We start from the raw sequence: 15,955 nt of genomic DNA on the forward strand, positions 1-15,955 counted from the left end.
GTTTAGAGTTTTATTACAGAGTTGGCTTTTTGTTCATCTTTGCCTGTTTACAGAAGAAGTGCAAGATTTAAAGAACAGCATACACTGTGTTACTCCTGGGCATTTGTACCATGCTTTACACGTCTGATGATACTAATGTCAATAATGGCTTTTATTCAAACTTACCATAATCTGGGCACTATTTTAAGTGAATTATGTATTCAGTTCCATTTGTGCAACCATCACAGACTTCTGAGAAAAGATTTACCATTGTCCTCATTTTGTGGATGAAGAAACTGGGACTTGGAGAAATTAAATGATTTGCTCAAGATCATGCTTTTATTTGGTATAGGAATCAGGGCTCAAACAGGGTCGTTCTGATTTCAGTCTTGCAGACATCAGCCACTCACACGTTCTGCTTCCCCTTTACTTTCCCTTTTTTTTTTTAAGATTTTATTTCCTTATTTGACACAGAGAGAGAGATCTCAAGTAGGCAGAGAAGCAGGTGGGGGGTGGGGGGGAAGCAGGCAGAGAGCCTGATGCAGGGCTCAGTCCCAGGACCCTGAGATCATGACCTGAGCCAAAGGCAGAGGCTTAACCCACTGAGCCACCCAGGCACCCCTAATTTCCTTTTCAACACTCCTTTGGAAACCAGTTCTCATAATTTATGTCCTCTACACAGGTTCCATAAATTTCCAGGAACTGCAGGAGCTATGTTTGTCAATTGAGCTATCACTCAAACCATCATAGGAATCCCACTAGATCAGTCTTTATTTAATTGGTGGAATATTTTTGCTGCGACCTTCCATTATTCTTTCAACCTTATTTTCCCTTTACTCTCTTATACAGTACAACAACCAATACCAAGAACGAATCACAAATATCTCTTATCTTTGACAATTTAGTTTCCAGTACAGCTGTATGTCTTTTTTCAGAATGCTATAAAATTATTCCCTCATGAGTCTATCTGTTCAAGTTTTCTTCTGTGGACTTTTGGAACACCGTAAAGTTTTACTCATATACACTGTTCACAGTCTTTTAAGTTTTTTTTTTTTTCTCTTGGAAACTTAATATATTTTTTGCTGTGATATTAAATTCTGTGTTTTAAACACAGAAATACAAGGGCACCTGGGGGACTTAGTCATTTAGGCATCAGACTCCTGATTTCAGCTCAGGTCATGATCTCATAGTCATAGTCATGAGACTGAGCCCTACATCAGGCTCTGCCTTCAGTGAGGAGACCACTTGAGATTCTCTCTCTCTCTCCCTCTCCCTCTGCCCCTCCCCCCCCTTTTTTTAGAATTATTAGATTTTATTTTTCCCTAGTACTTTTAAAAGCTCAGCTTCACCATGTAACAGGCCAGACTTTTGGAATAACAACTCTTTCCCAGGCTATAACCCTTTTGAGGAGAATTTATCAAGTATGATGGTTCCAGGATGTTTCCACCCCAGAATTCTAAACCGGTTACAGAATCTGCATCTTCTTAGGTCTTAATTGTAATTAATAACCTAGACACATGTAACATAATGAAAATAGCACATACCAAAGTTTTTCTTCCCTTGTGGAAGGCACTTCCCCCAATTTTCCCCAAAGGGTTTGATATGAAGAGATGTTTTAAGTATCACACTTTCCAAAAAATCTGTCTACCAACCAGTTCTAATTATTGGCTCAGAGAAAGGTACCCCTTATTCAAGAAAATAAATATTCTGAGCTAACTGATCTCAGCCACGGACAAATTAAAATTATTTTACTTTACACCTGACAAACCTTTGCTTTCAATACCTCCTATTTGCAAAACTCAAACCTTATCTTTAAAACACAGTTGTCATTATGACTTGGGAGAGCAGGGAAGGTTTAGGAAGGGAGCTGGCTTCTATTTTGCAGGAGGACATTCTGAAAAGGGCAGATACTTATTTCTGAAGTCATTAAGTGGAGAAATGGCAAATGTTCCTCTTATTCTGATACTGAAAACACTTGTAAGGCCAGGACCTTTCTAGTAAATGTAATTAAATTACATTGTATGTAATTTATGTAATTAAATTACATTAAAATGTAAATAAATTACATTGTTTTAAGTACATTCAAAATTTATATTACTCTGTAATTTCTTTTCCCTGAGTTTGGGTTCACAGTTTGGTAGAGATACTTTCAAGAGGTAGTTGGGTGGGGGGTGAAGAGGAAATCGTTTATGTCTAGCAGCACCTAGGGATAATATGAAACATCTACATTTTGATCTCAGTTAACATTTATCTTTCCCCCTTGAATCTGCAAATGTAAAAGAAGGAGATGATCATTTTCCTATTTTTTTTTCTTATCTGTATGGACCCTCTCTCCTATTATGTTCATGCCAGTACTGTCACTATTTATAAAAATAGTTCCGCCAAAGACATGCTAAAAAATAAAGCCTTCAAAGGTGGGATTGTTTAAGATTTAGAAGAGAGAGGCTCAGCTGAGTAACTTTTATTCCTACAGTCATTAGGGCAACTGAGCAAACCTTCCAGCACCCCCAACCACTGCCTTTTCTCCCTGGACCAGGTTTATTTAAACCATTCCTATCAATGTTGGAGCTGACTCTAAGTTCTGGGCTCTAGGAGATCCTGACATCTAACACGGGTGGAGACACTGGTCCAGGTCTCGGCTTCCAGTCTTACGATGGGCTGGTGGAATACTGTCTCATCAGATGCTCGTGGCAGGGATTGCAGGACTCGCTCAGGCTTGATACTTGAAGGAAGAGGCAGTTCGTTTGTTGAGCAGGCATTACAGAAGATCCCTCTGCAGTTCTTACACACATTCTTGGTTCGGCTGCCGTCTTCCCAGCATAGCTGACACGTCTGTGGCTTCTCAGAGAGCAGCAGCTGATTCTGTTCATCCACAGGGTGAGACGGCAGCCTGTGGCTTTCGTCCAGGGCCTCTTTTGGTTTAACATTTTCCTCTTGAATTCTGTGCTTCCCGTCCATTTTGGGTTGTGGCTTCTGAGGACCCTTTCCTGGGATGCTCCTGTTGTTCTGTAACCTTCTTTCTCTTTCCAGTTTTAGTTCTAACTCAAGCTGGTGCCGCTGCCTGGTGAGCTGGTCCACTTGCAGCTGCAGACTGTTTATCTTGTCTCCGAAGTCCTGCTTGAAGAGCCAGTTTTCTGACTCGGCCGACTGGCGGCCCCGCTCAGCCTGGCGCAATCTTTGCTTGAGTTGTTTGATGGTAGCAGCCATCTGATTAGTCTTCTCTTCCAAACGACTGTTTAGTTCACTTTTCTGTTTTACTCCTAAGTCTGAACTCTGCAGCTTGAAGGCAAGTTCATGCTTGAGAGCCCTGAGGTCATCCAGCTGCTGCCGCAGAGACACCAGGGCGTCCTGCTTCTCGCAGACATCCTTCTCCAGCATCTTCATAGCCAACTCCATCTCCTGTCTCATGCTGATCTGGATCTCCAGTTCCTTCTCCACATCCAGTCGCAATTGTGTCTCCTCCTTCAAATGCTTTCTGGCTTCACTCAGTGCTTGCCCTTCTGCAGTTCTGTCCTGCTTAGGACCCTTCCGACTGGATTCCAGTATGTAGGAGCTTTCCTCTTTAACTCGTTCCATTTCTTCTTGTAAGGTAATAATCCTGTTGTTTGCAACTGCAAGCTCCTCTGTCAGTTTAGTGTTGGATTTTTCTAACGCATCCACTTTTGCCTGAAGATTGTTTACCGTAGCATTTAGGTGTCTGTTGAGTTCTTCTACATAGTTCTTCTGATCCAGAATTGCAGTAATCTGGCCATCTCCTTCACTACCTTTACTGCTGTTCCCATCCTTGAGATACATTGAAAAATCTATAACTCCAAACTGAGAGTCCAAGTCTTCTCCTTTCATGCAAAAATTGGCATCAATGACATTCAGACCCACCAAGAGACCAGCAATTATGGCTCCTTCTTCTTCCATCATGAGGGCATTGGGTTCGTAGAATTCACTGAGAAGTTCCTTCTTATTGATCAAAGCTTTCATATATTCTGAGAGCTTCTTTTGCATTAATGCCAAACGAAGCCAGGCTCTTCCTCTGCCTACTGGTGTCTTAAGTCCTGGAAGATCTTTAACACTTGCTGTTATCTCTGCAGCTTCTGGAACAAGCTTTTTTTACCAATTCTAGAGGCCCCCAGAAGGATTTATTTTGTCCAAGAAAGGTTTTCTTAGCCTTCAGGCCGTGTTTCAGGCAGTGCTCCATCACCACGAAGAACTGCTGGAGGGGAGCGTAGTCGGAGTCCAGAGTTCTCCCCAGGTTCAGAGCGGATTCAATCTTTCTCCCTCTTTCTCTCTCAAATAGTTAAATCTTTACACACACACACACACACACACACACACACACACACACACACACACACAAATACATATGTATTTATATATAATTTCTGTATATAATGTTCTTCCCATATACCTTACTAATTTTTCTTAAAGTTTATAGTAGCCTTTAGTTGATATTCTTGGAGATCCTCAGCATAACGCATTCACATGTAAACAGCTGTAACTGTAAACATTTTCCTCAAATATTTTTCTTACATAGTTATTTTGGTTAATATACTAAGAAGAGTAATATCTGTTCATCTACACTTTTATCTTTTATCTTGATTTTGACTTTAATAGAGATGGCCCTAGTGTTTCCTCATTAAATATGATAAAGACTTCCAGACCAAGACAAATGTTCCATTATGTATGGAAGATGAAACTCTTTATATCTTATAAATTAAAAATAGAGCTTCCCTATGACCCTGCAATTACACTACTGGGTATTTACCCCAAAGATACAGATGTAGTGAAAAGAAGGGCCATCTGTACCACAATGTTTATAGCAGCAATGGCCACGGTCACCAAACTGGAAAGAACCAAGATGCCCTTCAACAGACGAATGGATAAGGAAGATGTGGTCCATATGCACTATGGAATATTATGCCTCCATCAGAAAGGATGAATACCCAACTTTTGTAGCAACATGGACGGGACTGGAAGAGATTATGCTATAGTGAAATAAGTCAAGCAGAGAGAGTCAATTATCATATGGTTTCACTTATTTGTGGAGCATAACAAATAACATGGAGGACAAGGGGAGATGGAGAGGAGAAGAACTCGCTCAGGCTTGATACTTGAAGGAAGAGGCAGTTCGTTTGTTGAGCAGGCATTACAGAAGATCCCTCTGCAGTTCTTACACACATTCTTGGTTCGGCTGCCGTCTTCCCAGCATAGCTGACACGTCTGTGGCTTCTCAGAGAGCAGCAGCTGATTCTGTTCATCCACAGGGTGAGACGGCAGCCTGTGGCTTTCGTCCAGGGCCTCTTTTGGTTTAACATTTTCCTCTTGAATTCTGTGCTTCCCGTCCATTTTGGGTTGTGGCTTCTGAGGACCCTTTCCTGGGATGCTCCTGTTGTTCTGTAACCTTCTTTCTCTTTCCAGTTTTAGTTCTAACTCAAGCTGGTGCCGCTGCCTGGTGAGCTGGTCCACTTGCAGCTGCAGACTGTTTATCTTGTCTCCGAAGTCCTGCTTGAAGAGCCAGTTTTCTGACTCGGCCGACTGGCGGCCCCGCTCAGCCTGGCGCAATCTTTGCTTGAGTTGTTTGATGGTAGCAGCCATCTGATTAGTCTTCTCTTCCAAACGACTGTTTAGTTCACTTTTCTGTTTTACTCCTAAGTCTGAACTCTGCAGCTTGAAGGCAAGTTCATGCTTGAGAGCCCTGAGGTCATCCAGCTGCTGCCGCAGAGACACCAGGGCGTCCTGCTTCTCGCAGACATCCTTCTCCAGCATCTTCATAGCCAACTCCATCTCCTGTCTCATGCTGATCTGGATCTCCAGTTCCTTCTCCACATCCAGTCGCAATTGTGTCTCCTCCTTCAAATGCTTTCTGGCTTCACTCAGTGCTTGCCCTTCTGCAGTTCTGTCCTGCTTAGGACCCTTCCGACTGGATTCCAGTATGTAGGAGCTTTCCTCTTTAACTCGTTCCATTTCTTCTTGTAAGGTAATAATCCTGTTGTTTGCAACTGCAAGCTCCTCTGTCAGTTTAGTGTTGGATTTTTCTAACGCATCCACTTTTGCCTGAAGATTGTTTACCGTAGCATTTAGGTGTCTGTTGAGTTCTTCTACATAGTTCTTCTGATCCAGAATTGCAGTAATCTGGCCATCTCCTTCACTACCTTTACTGCTGTTCCCATCCTTGAGATACATTGAAAAATCTATAACTCCAAACTGAGAGTCCAAGTCTTCTCCTTTCATGCAAAAATTGGCATCAATGACATTCAGACCCACCAAGAGACCAGCAATTATGGCTCCTTCTTCTTCCATCATGAGGGCATTGGGTTCGTAGAATTCACTGAGAAGTTCCTTCTTATTGATCAAAGCTTTCATATATTCTGAGAGCTTCTTTTGCATTAATGCCAAACGAAGCCAGGCTCTTCCTCTGCCTACTGGTGTCTTAAGTCCTGGAAGATCTTTAACACTTGCTGTTATCTCTGCAGCTTCTGGAACAAGCTTTTTTTACCAATTCTAGAGGCCCCCAGAAGGATTTATTTTGTCCAAGAAAGGTTTTCTTAGCCTTCAGGCCGTGTTTCAGGCAGTGCTCCATCACCACGAAGAACTGCTGGAGGGGAGCGTAGTCGGAGTCCAGAGTTCTCCCCAGGTTCAGAGCGGATTCAATCTTTCTCCCTCTTTCTCTCTCAAATAGTTAAATCTTTACACACACACACACACACACACACACACACACACACACACACACACACAAATACATATGTATTTATATATAATTTCTGTATATAATGTTCTTCCCATATACCTTACTAATTTTTCTTAAAGTTTATAGTAGCCTTTAGTTGATATTCTTGGAGATCCTCAGCATAACGCATTCACATGTAAACAGCTGTAACTGTAAACATTTTCCTCAAATATTTTTCTTACATAGTTATTTTGGTTAATATACTAAGAAGAGTAATATCTGTTCATCTACACTTTTATCTTTTATCTTGATTTTGACTTTAATAGAGATGGCCCTAGTGTTTCCTCATTAAATATGATAAAGACTTCCAGACCAAGACAAATGTTCCATTATGTATGGAAGATGAAACTCTTTATATCTTATAAATTAAAAATAGAGCTTCCCTATGACCCTGCAATTACACTACTGGGTATTTACCCCAAAGATACAGATGTAGTGAAAAGAAGGGCCATCTGTACCACAATGTTTATAGCAGCAATGGCCACGGTCACCAAACTGGAAAGAACCAAGATGCCCTTCAACAGACGAATGGATAAGGAAGATGTGGTCCATATGCACTATGGAATATTATGCCTCCATCAGAAAGGATGAATACCCAACTTTTGTAGCAACATGGACGGGACTGGAAGAGATTATGCTATAGTGAAATAAGTCAAGCAGAGAGAGTCAATTATCATATGGTTTCACTTATTTGTGGAGCATAACAAATAACATGGAGGACAAGGGGAGATGGAGAGGAGAAGAGAGTTGAGGGAAATTGGAAGGGGAGGTGAACCAGGAGAGACTATGGACTCTGAAAAACAACCTGAGGGTTTTGAAGGGGTGGGGGAGTGGGAGGTTGGGGGAACCAGGTGGTGGGTATTAGGGAGGGCACAGATTGCATGGAGCACTGGGTGTGGTTCAAAAACAATGAATACTGTTACGCTGAAAAGAAATAAATAATTAAAAAAATAAAACCTCTTTTATCTTCTTTCAACTGTCAAAAAAAAAAGAATGTTTAAGTCATAATAGTGTTGAATTCTATTAAATGTCTTAACATTGTAAACATGAATAATAATTTGATGTGAATTTTCTCCTTAAATTTGTATTTATAAATTATAATACTAATCAATATTTTAAAAACCTGGACATTTAAAGGAATATCCCACATAGTCATGATTCATTTCATATAATATAATGGATGATTCTTGCTGCTATTTTTTTCCGGAGGTGACTTAGTTAACCTTTACCATCTCCATGTCTTTGAATTTTTAAACATTTTGAAGAAATTTACCAAGCTGTTTCATTAGATCAGTCTTTGTTTGATATTAAGATGCAATTTTTGAAACTCCTGAAATCAAATTGGAAAGCAAACCCAGAAATTCAAACAGGCAAATAATTTAAGGCAGGGGCGGGGGGGGGGGAATCCAATCAACTTGATTCTAGCTGTTTTAGGTAAATGGAAAACAATCACCCAACTGATGGAACCAAATGGAATAGTATATTATTAAAAACTTTTTAAAATAATCAGCATCTAATATGGAATTTTAAAACTTTCATTGCTACGACTTTGTTTATAACTTTTAATAGTCATTTTAAATAAAAACGATCTTTACTTTCTTTTCTTTTCTAAAATCTTATTAAATTTGGGTACCATATTAGGGTTCCTTCATATCAGGAATTTAGGAGCTTTCTTTGTATTTCAAGGACCTCAGATGTTTAAATACAATTGCAATTAGACATTTTTCTGAGAGGCTTGAAAACTTCTCCTGTGAATCTATCTGGTAGAGTTTCTCTGTTCTTTCCGGGAGAAGAGGAGAGTTATTTACAATCTTTTGTGTTTCTCCCAACATGATTGATCTTTTTACAAATTTATCACAGTTAGGGGTAAGTTTTAGTAAGTTTTGACTTCAAATATTTGTTTAAAGTTTTTCTACCCACATTTATTTTTCCTCTTGTTACTAGTTTATTGTTTCAGGGTCCTTGTCAATTGTAGCAGGGACTAAAACTACAAAAGGTCTGGTGAGTAATATTTCCTTTTTTTTTTCTTTTAATCTGTTTGCTTATTTTGGTCCCAGAAGAAGAAGGACTATTCAAATGTTTGTTCTGCCAGAGTACAAGAGGGGTTTTGTTTTTTAAAAATCAGGAGAGATTGTTTTACATAGTTGCATTGGTCTTTCAGAAATGATAATACAAAAAAATTGGCTGCTCATAAAATTAATGATGTGACCATGAAGAGTTTGGGAAGGCAGTGTTGAGAAAATCTTTATGAAAATACAGAGAATTTCTGAAAAGGAATCTCTAATGGAACTGACCAAACAGACGTTGCAGCTTGAGATCCAATCCATAACAGTGACACCAAGTGTTGGTGGGTTATAATCTTTGTTGATTTATTAATTAAAATGTGTATTCTCTCTGCTTATGGAAAGGATTTTCATTTGGTTTGCAATGAAAGAAATTCCCAATAAGGCCATTAAATAAGGAAAAGCAAATTTACAATACAACTCTCATGCCGATAGGTCTTTCACAAAGCCAAGAAAAGTTAAAAGCCCAGATCTCAACATATGTTTTTGCTCACTAAAGGCCATATTTGCATTTTCTTTGCTCAAAGGATAAAGATCAGATTACGGAGCATGATCTTTATGGCTTTTTCAAATCTGACCTGTGTGTCTCCATAGCATCTGGTCCAGCTATGACCATTAAAATCCCCCTCGTGCTACAGCCACACTCAACTTCTCATGCTTTCTTGGAGAATTTTCATTCTTATAATAAGCTTCCACAGGAAGAGAATGCAGGAAAGGAATACAGAGCAGAGGGAGGTCGTACGCAAAAAGCGTGGAGGCCACAGTTGGGAAATAATGCGCAGCCAGGTACCCAGCACAGAGCAGGGAAGGAGATGGGCATGGACAGAACTGTCTAGTTAACATGGAAAAAAGAGTTTATCTCATGTGCATGGGGGTTGTCTGAAGGATTCAAGCTTGGAAACCACAGGATCATGTTTGTGCATGGGCAGCTGTGAGGGGAGAGACCAGTGAGGAAACAGCACAGTGACTGTTTGTGATGGGTCAGCTGGACTGTGGAGACAGAAATGAGGGGTGTGGAGTACCTGTTGGTGACACCCCTGGGGATACCACCAGATTGCTGAATCGATTTTCCTTCCGTCCTAGATCAGAAGTAGCCTGGGGTTAAACATCTCCAGCTCTGTCTTGGCTGCACTGGGGACCTATTTCACTACAAGCCACTTGAATAGTTTCCGATACAATCTCTTTCACTGCGGCACTTTTGAGAAGACAGAGAACGGCTTCATGTCCCTGTATGTTTTCATGGTGAGTACCTCCTCTTTTCCTGGGGTACTGGGATGGAAGCAAGTTACAGGAGCTCTGGCTCTGGCAAAAGCAACACGCTGTAGTTCCTGACCGATGAATGAATCACTTTGGGAAATTGAAAATGATTGAAGAAGAGGAAAATCTTGTATTTGGAGCCATGCCCATGTCTCATCTCTCTCTTTGTTCCTCCGTAAGTGATGAGGGAAAATGGGAAGGAAGCTCATAGTTATGGAACACCTACTCTCACTAGTTAGTACACTAAGCACATTGCATATTTTTTTGTTTAATTTCAAAACAACAATTCTGTTGTCCAGTCTAAAACGGGAGCCCAGATGTCAATCCCTCTGTGTCCCCGGAGCTCCCTGGTGGAGTTTCCTGGTTCTCTAATAATAAAATAAAATTGTCTTCAACACTATCCAACAAGTGGCAAATCACCCATTACCCTCCTCCCCCACCCCCAACATCTCTGAATGTTCTTGCAAGATTAAGCACTTTGGGCCTCAACATCCAGCTCCCAGCAAATTCCCAATTTCCATTCTGTATATCACTACTTCTCTGTACCACTTGCCCTCATTTAGATGTTATCCTAATGTCTTTAGTTCTCCAAATTGCCACTAACACAAGATATTGTAGGCTGTGAAGCTGTGGGCCTCTGGGTAAGTGCAGGGAGGGAGCACTCTTGAGGTACAGCCCTGGACAAAATGCAACTGAAACTTTACTCCTAAGAAATCTTAAAAAAAAAAAAAAAAAAAGTCTATTAGCTATTCTCAGCACCACAAAGTTTCCTGTTGTCTCCCCTCCATGCAAGCTTCCTTCTGGCCTTTCTCTGTGCTCCCTGGTTAGTTCTCTGTCTCACCGTCTCTTGTCTGCGCCCAAACACGGAAACTCAACACTCTTCCAGACTCATTATAGTTTTTCTTCATTCCCAGCTAATCCTTGATAAGTCCTGAGTGCTGCATCATCACAACAATACAACCCCTTGACTGTCTCTGCTAAACTAACACATACTTCCCTTGAGGTTTCCCACATGGCTTATAGTAGGCAAAGCTTATTTCTTGCCTGTTACCCAAAATAATAGAGTTTTTCAGACAACTTTCATTTTTGCCCGAAGATCATGCAGTTGGGAATTGGCAGAAGCAAGATGAGATTCTGTGCTTTCCTGCCTCCAGTGTCCCTATCCATATCTATATTTTATATTGTTCTGTGTTGTTATCCTGAAGAAGAAGCCTACTTTCAGTTTCTGCAGTTCTGTCCATTTGCAGTCTGTCAGGGTACAGTGCTAAGGACAAAATGTGGAACAGACCGGCTTCTTGGGGCTGGCTGCCTGGGCATGGGACCTGCGCAGACACACAGGCTTACCAGTTAAAAGAGACCTACACCTGCTTTACTATTCTGCTGTTGCTGTCTTGAAGTCCTTAATGATTTTTTAACAAGAGGTCTTCTAAATAGGGTAGCCAGTTCCATGTTCAATCTCAATCACATTCTCCCAGAGGTAGTCTTGGTGCCTATTGTGAACATTTTTCCTGCCTGTCCTTGGGGGGTAAATCCATAAGGGTTACTTGGGATCTGAACTCTCGGGTCTCCTCCTGCCTGGGCACCTGCACAGTCAGTCCACAGGTCTGTGAGCCCATACTATACTCCTGGTCCTAGCATTGACACTCCAGGAGACTTAAGGAGACCAGGCCTCTACCTTTAGGTGTTCCTTGTAGGAAAGTTTAGAAATATTGGAAAGCAGCTAGCGGTTTTGAAGACCTAAGATCTTACTTTTGAGTACGATTATAAGAAGAGGCTAGAAAAGGTGAGCTCTTTGAAGGAAAGAGGACAGCACATACTACTTGGAATCATTAGGCAGAACAGTATGAAATTGCCAATGATCAACTCTGCTTGGTCTAAAAGGACAATGGTTTTATATGGCTTAAACTCAGATTTTTTGCTCAAACTACTTTTTGCTGGAAATCCAGCCTGACCACTGTTTTTTTGTAAATTAAGCTTATTGGAACATAACCACACCCATTTGTTTACATATTGTCTGTGGCTGCTTTGGTACTCTAAGAGCCTGAGTATTTATGACAGAGACCTTATGGCCTATAAAACCTAAAATATGTGCTAGCTGGCCTCTTACAGAAAAATGTTTGCCAATTCCTGGGCTACCCCATCAGATGGTAAGATCCTTGAGGTTAGGGAAATCGTCTGTTCTATTTGCTGCTCTGTCTTCTGTGCCTACAACAATTCCTGAAACATAGAGGCTACCGTATGTTGAAGAGATGAGTAAATAGATTTTTTAAAATGACGAATGCCAATATTCTCAAGGCCCAGTTGAGTCTGTGTCACTTGTGTCCTGGGCTCTGATCTGTTGACACTTTTTCAAGGTTAGGGATAGATACTATGCCCGTCCACGGAGAGAGAAAGAGAGAATATTTAGACCAAAGAATCCCAGGCCTCCAATTCAGATTTTTAGGAGTAAGAGTACTGCCCAGTGTTTCTCAAATCTGACCATATGTTTTGGTTAAAGATGAAACCTAAAGCCGGTTCTCTGGGGAGATGGCTTAAAGACTGATTAACTTTGTTTTTATTGTTACTTCAGCTTCTTTCTGCTGCTGTAACAAAACTATTGCCAACTTAGTGGCTCGAGACAACATAAATTTATTATAATTCTGGAGGTCAGAAGTCTCAAATGGTTGTCATTGCGTTAACATCAAAGTGTTGGCAGAGTTACATTCCTTTCTGGAGGCTGTAAGGGAGAATCCGTTTCCTTGCCTTTGCCGGCTTCCAGAGGCTGCCCTCAGTCCTTGGCTTGTGATCCCATCCTCTGTCATCAAAGCAAGCAGGGCAACATCTTCAAATCTCTCTTGGACTTTGACTCTCCTGCCTCCCGCTTCTACTTAGAAGGATTCTTTCATTATTTTGGGCCCACCCAGGTAATCCAGAATAACTTTTCCATCTCAAGGTCAGTTAATAAACAACCTTAATTTAATCTGCAAATTTAATTCTCCCTGGCTATGTAACTTGACATATCCCTAAGTTTCAGAGGTTAAGATGTGGACTTCTTTGGTCTTTTAATATTCTGCCCACAATTATTATTCTGCGTCTAACTACCAAGATAGGAGGTGATATTATTGTGTCAACTATATGGAATGTCTGGTGTTTGAAAAACCTAAATTATCTTTATGATCCCTTACCCCTCTTTAAAGAGTTTTCACATTCTGTATCTACAATAGCACTGGAAGGTAGAGGATGGGGAAAAGTGGTTATTTCATTAATGAAAAAAATGACAGGATAAGTGGCATTCAACAGGCCCACACTGGCCAAGGGCGTATGACTGCCACGAGGAACCAGTTTTTCTGACAGCAAGCCAGTGCTTCTGGTTTAGCCTTGTAAACAGATGGTCTGTATTTTTCATCTTGTCATCTCCATTTCTCACATTTCCTGGCTATAAATTCATTTCTAGGGTTTGGATGCTATGATGATCCTGTTAAGTATGCTAGAGTTCTGCGTTTCTGTGTCCCTCTCTGCCTTCGAATGCAAAGTAACCTGCTGCCATCCTGAGGGGGTGAGTGTTGGGCTTGCCTCCAAGTCAAGTGTGCTAGTTTTCTGTGGCCGTGTAGTACATTCCAGAAAATTAGAGGTTTCAACAACACACATTCGTCACTTCTCAGTTTCCATGGGTGAAGAGTCTGGGCACACCTCAGCTGGTTCCTCTGCTCAGGGTCTGTTATCAAGAAGCTGGCTGGGGCTGCGGACACAGCTGAGGCCTCTACTCCCCTTCCATGCTCGTGTGGCAGAACTGATTTCCTTTCAGCTGTGCAACTCAGGACAACTGACTTCTGCTTTTGAGGCCAGCAAGAGAGTGAAAATCTCTGATGCTCTAAGTTTCTTTTAAACAGCTCATAGGATTAGGTCTAATCTACCCAGAATAATGTCCTTTTTAAACTGAGGTATACAGCTGAGTGATTTGACAGTTTTTTCAGTACCCAGTGCTCACTGTGACGTCACCTGTCACCACACAAGGATGTTACAATACAATATATTCCCCACGCTGTACTTTTCATTTTCATGACTGATTCACTTTATAATTGGACATCTGTACCTCTTAACCCCCTTCATCTATTTTGCCCATCCTCCCCCCACCTACCTTCACTCTGGCAACCACCAGTTTGTTCTCTGTATTCAAGAATCTGTTTTGTTTGTTTTGTTGTTTAGATTCCACATGTAAGGGAGATGATATGGTATTTTTCTGTTTCCGCCTTATTTTACTTGGCATAATAGCTTCTAAATCCATCCATATTGTCACAAATAATAGGAACTCATTCCTTTTTTTTTTAAGATTTTATTTATTTAACAGACAGGGATCACAAGTAAGCAGAGAGGCAGGCAGAGAGAGAGAGAGAGAGAGGAGGAAGCAGGCTCCCCGCCGAGCAGAGAGCCTGATGCGGGGCTCAATCCCAGGACCCTGGGATCATGACCTGAGCCAAAGGCAGAGGCTTTAACCCACTGAGCCACCCAGGCACCCCAAGAACTCATTTTTTTTTATGGCTGAGTTGTATATATCCGTCTTGTTCACCCATTCATTTATCGAGGATATTACAGTTACTTCCGTATCTTGGCTATTGTAAATAATGCTGCAATAAACATGGGGGAACATATAACTTTTCAAATTAGTGTTTTCATTTTCTTTGGGTAAATACCAGTCATGGAATTACTGGATCATGTGGTATTTCTATTTTTTTTTTTTTTTTGAGGAACCTCTATACTGTTTTCTGTAGTGACTGCACCAATCTACATTCCCATCAGTAATGCAACAGGCTCCACATTCTTGCCAACACTTGTCTCCTGTCTTTTTTGATAGTATCCATTCTGACATGTTTGTGAAGTGGTACCTCGCTGTGGTTTTGATTTGCATTTACCTGATCACGAATGACATTAAGCACTTTTTCCTATTGGCCATCTGTATGTCTTCTTTGGAAAAATGTTTACAGAGTAATGTCCTTTTTGATAAACTCAAAGTCAACTGCTCAGTACCTACTCATAGCAGTGATATCCCATCAGATACACAGATCCCACTCATTTTCAAGCAGTGGGTATCACATAGGGGCATGGGTCACTGGGTGTCTTTTTAGCATCTTGCCTCCCACAACGAATAAAGACAAATTAATTTTCTCCATCCTTACTCCCCCTAAGGGCCTCCTCTATTAGTCCAGATCAGAAAATACTTCATAATGGAGAGGTCCCCAGAGAGGGCCAGATTTTGCTTCATTATCCTATCATAGCAACATTCCCTGGACTACTAAAGAAAGTCAGTGTTTCAAACTTCTTTACCAATGTGTGCATACCTGCCTATCTCTTACTCAGAGACCTGCAGCAGATCCTCCTGGCCACTGAAAGAGCATCACATAGAGATAATTGGTAAATGGGAAGAGAGAAGAGACCAAGAGGCACTGGGAAGAATAGGACAAGGATATCTTCCAAGAATTGAATTAAAATGCCAAGAGTTGCTCATAGTTTTATTATCCAAAGGCAAATCCTAAAACAGTAATAGTTTGATGAGATTATTTTTCTCTTGCTCTTCTCTACCATTTTGTGCCTCTTTACTTTCTTTTGGGGCTGCTGTGGTACACTGCATCTCCTGCCCCACAGAAGAGAGCTGGACTAACTCTATGTGTGGACTTCTGTGTTATAAGACCCTAGAAGTTAGAGTTTTCAGCAATTCCTGATGACTTTGTAATTTCATTAAGTGAAACTTTTTTATTTTCATTGACCAAAACATCTGCACAAGGGAGCAAATTCTTTAGTAGCCTTCCTATCATAATGTCTAGGCCTGTGTGCCCTTCTGCTCCTGAAGTTACAGAGTTGGGGAAAGCTGCTCCCACAAATCTCTTGGGGCAAATCCAGAAGAGCAGTGTCTTTGAGGCATTAAGGCCAAAGTTTTATCTCTTCCTGTTTCTATCCT

General features: G+C 41.0%; 1 protein-coding gene across 1 annotated transcript in view; it reads right to left on the minus strand.

Moving 5' to 3' along the window:
* Window positions 1-2,444: 2,444 nt before the first annotated feature.
* The window catches only part of LOC111149513, a 36,832-nt gene continuing 23,321 nt past the window's right edge, over window positions 2,445-15,955 (minus strand). The window contains 4 exon segments of the mRNA XM_022506611.1: window positions 2,445-4,083; window positions 4,085-4,261; window positions 5,068-6,465; window positions 6,467-6,639. Of these exon segments, the coding sequence (XP_022362319.1) occupies window positions 2,554-4,083; window positions 4,085-4,261; window positions 5,068-6,465; window positions 6,467-6,639 (3,278 nt within the window). The 3' untranslated portion in view covers window positions 2,445-2,553.

Source organism: Enhydra lutris, unplaced genomic scaffold (assembly GCF_002288905.1).
Source record: "Enhydra lutris kenyoni isolate GAN:26980312 unplaced genomic scaffold, ASM228890v2 scaffoldscaffold22, whole genome shotgun sequence".
Taxonomy (NCBI): Eukaryota; Metazoa; Chordata; class Mammalia; order Carnivora; family Mustelidae; genus Enhydra; species Enhydra lutris.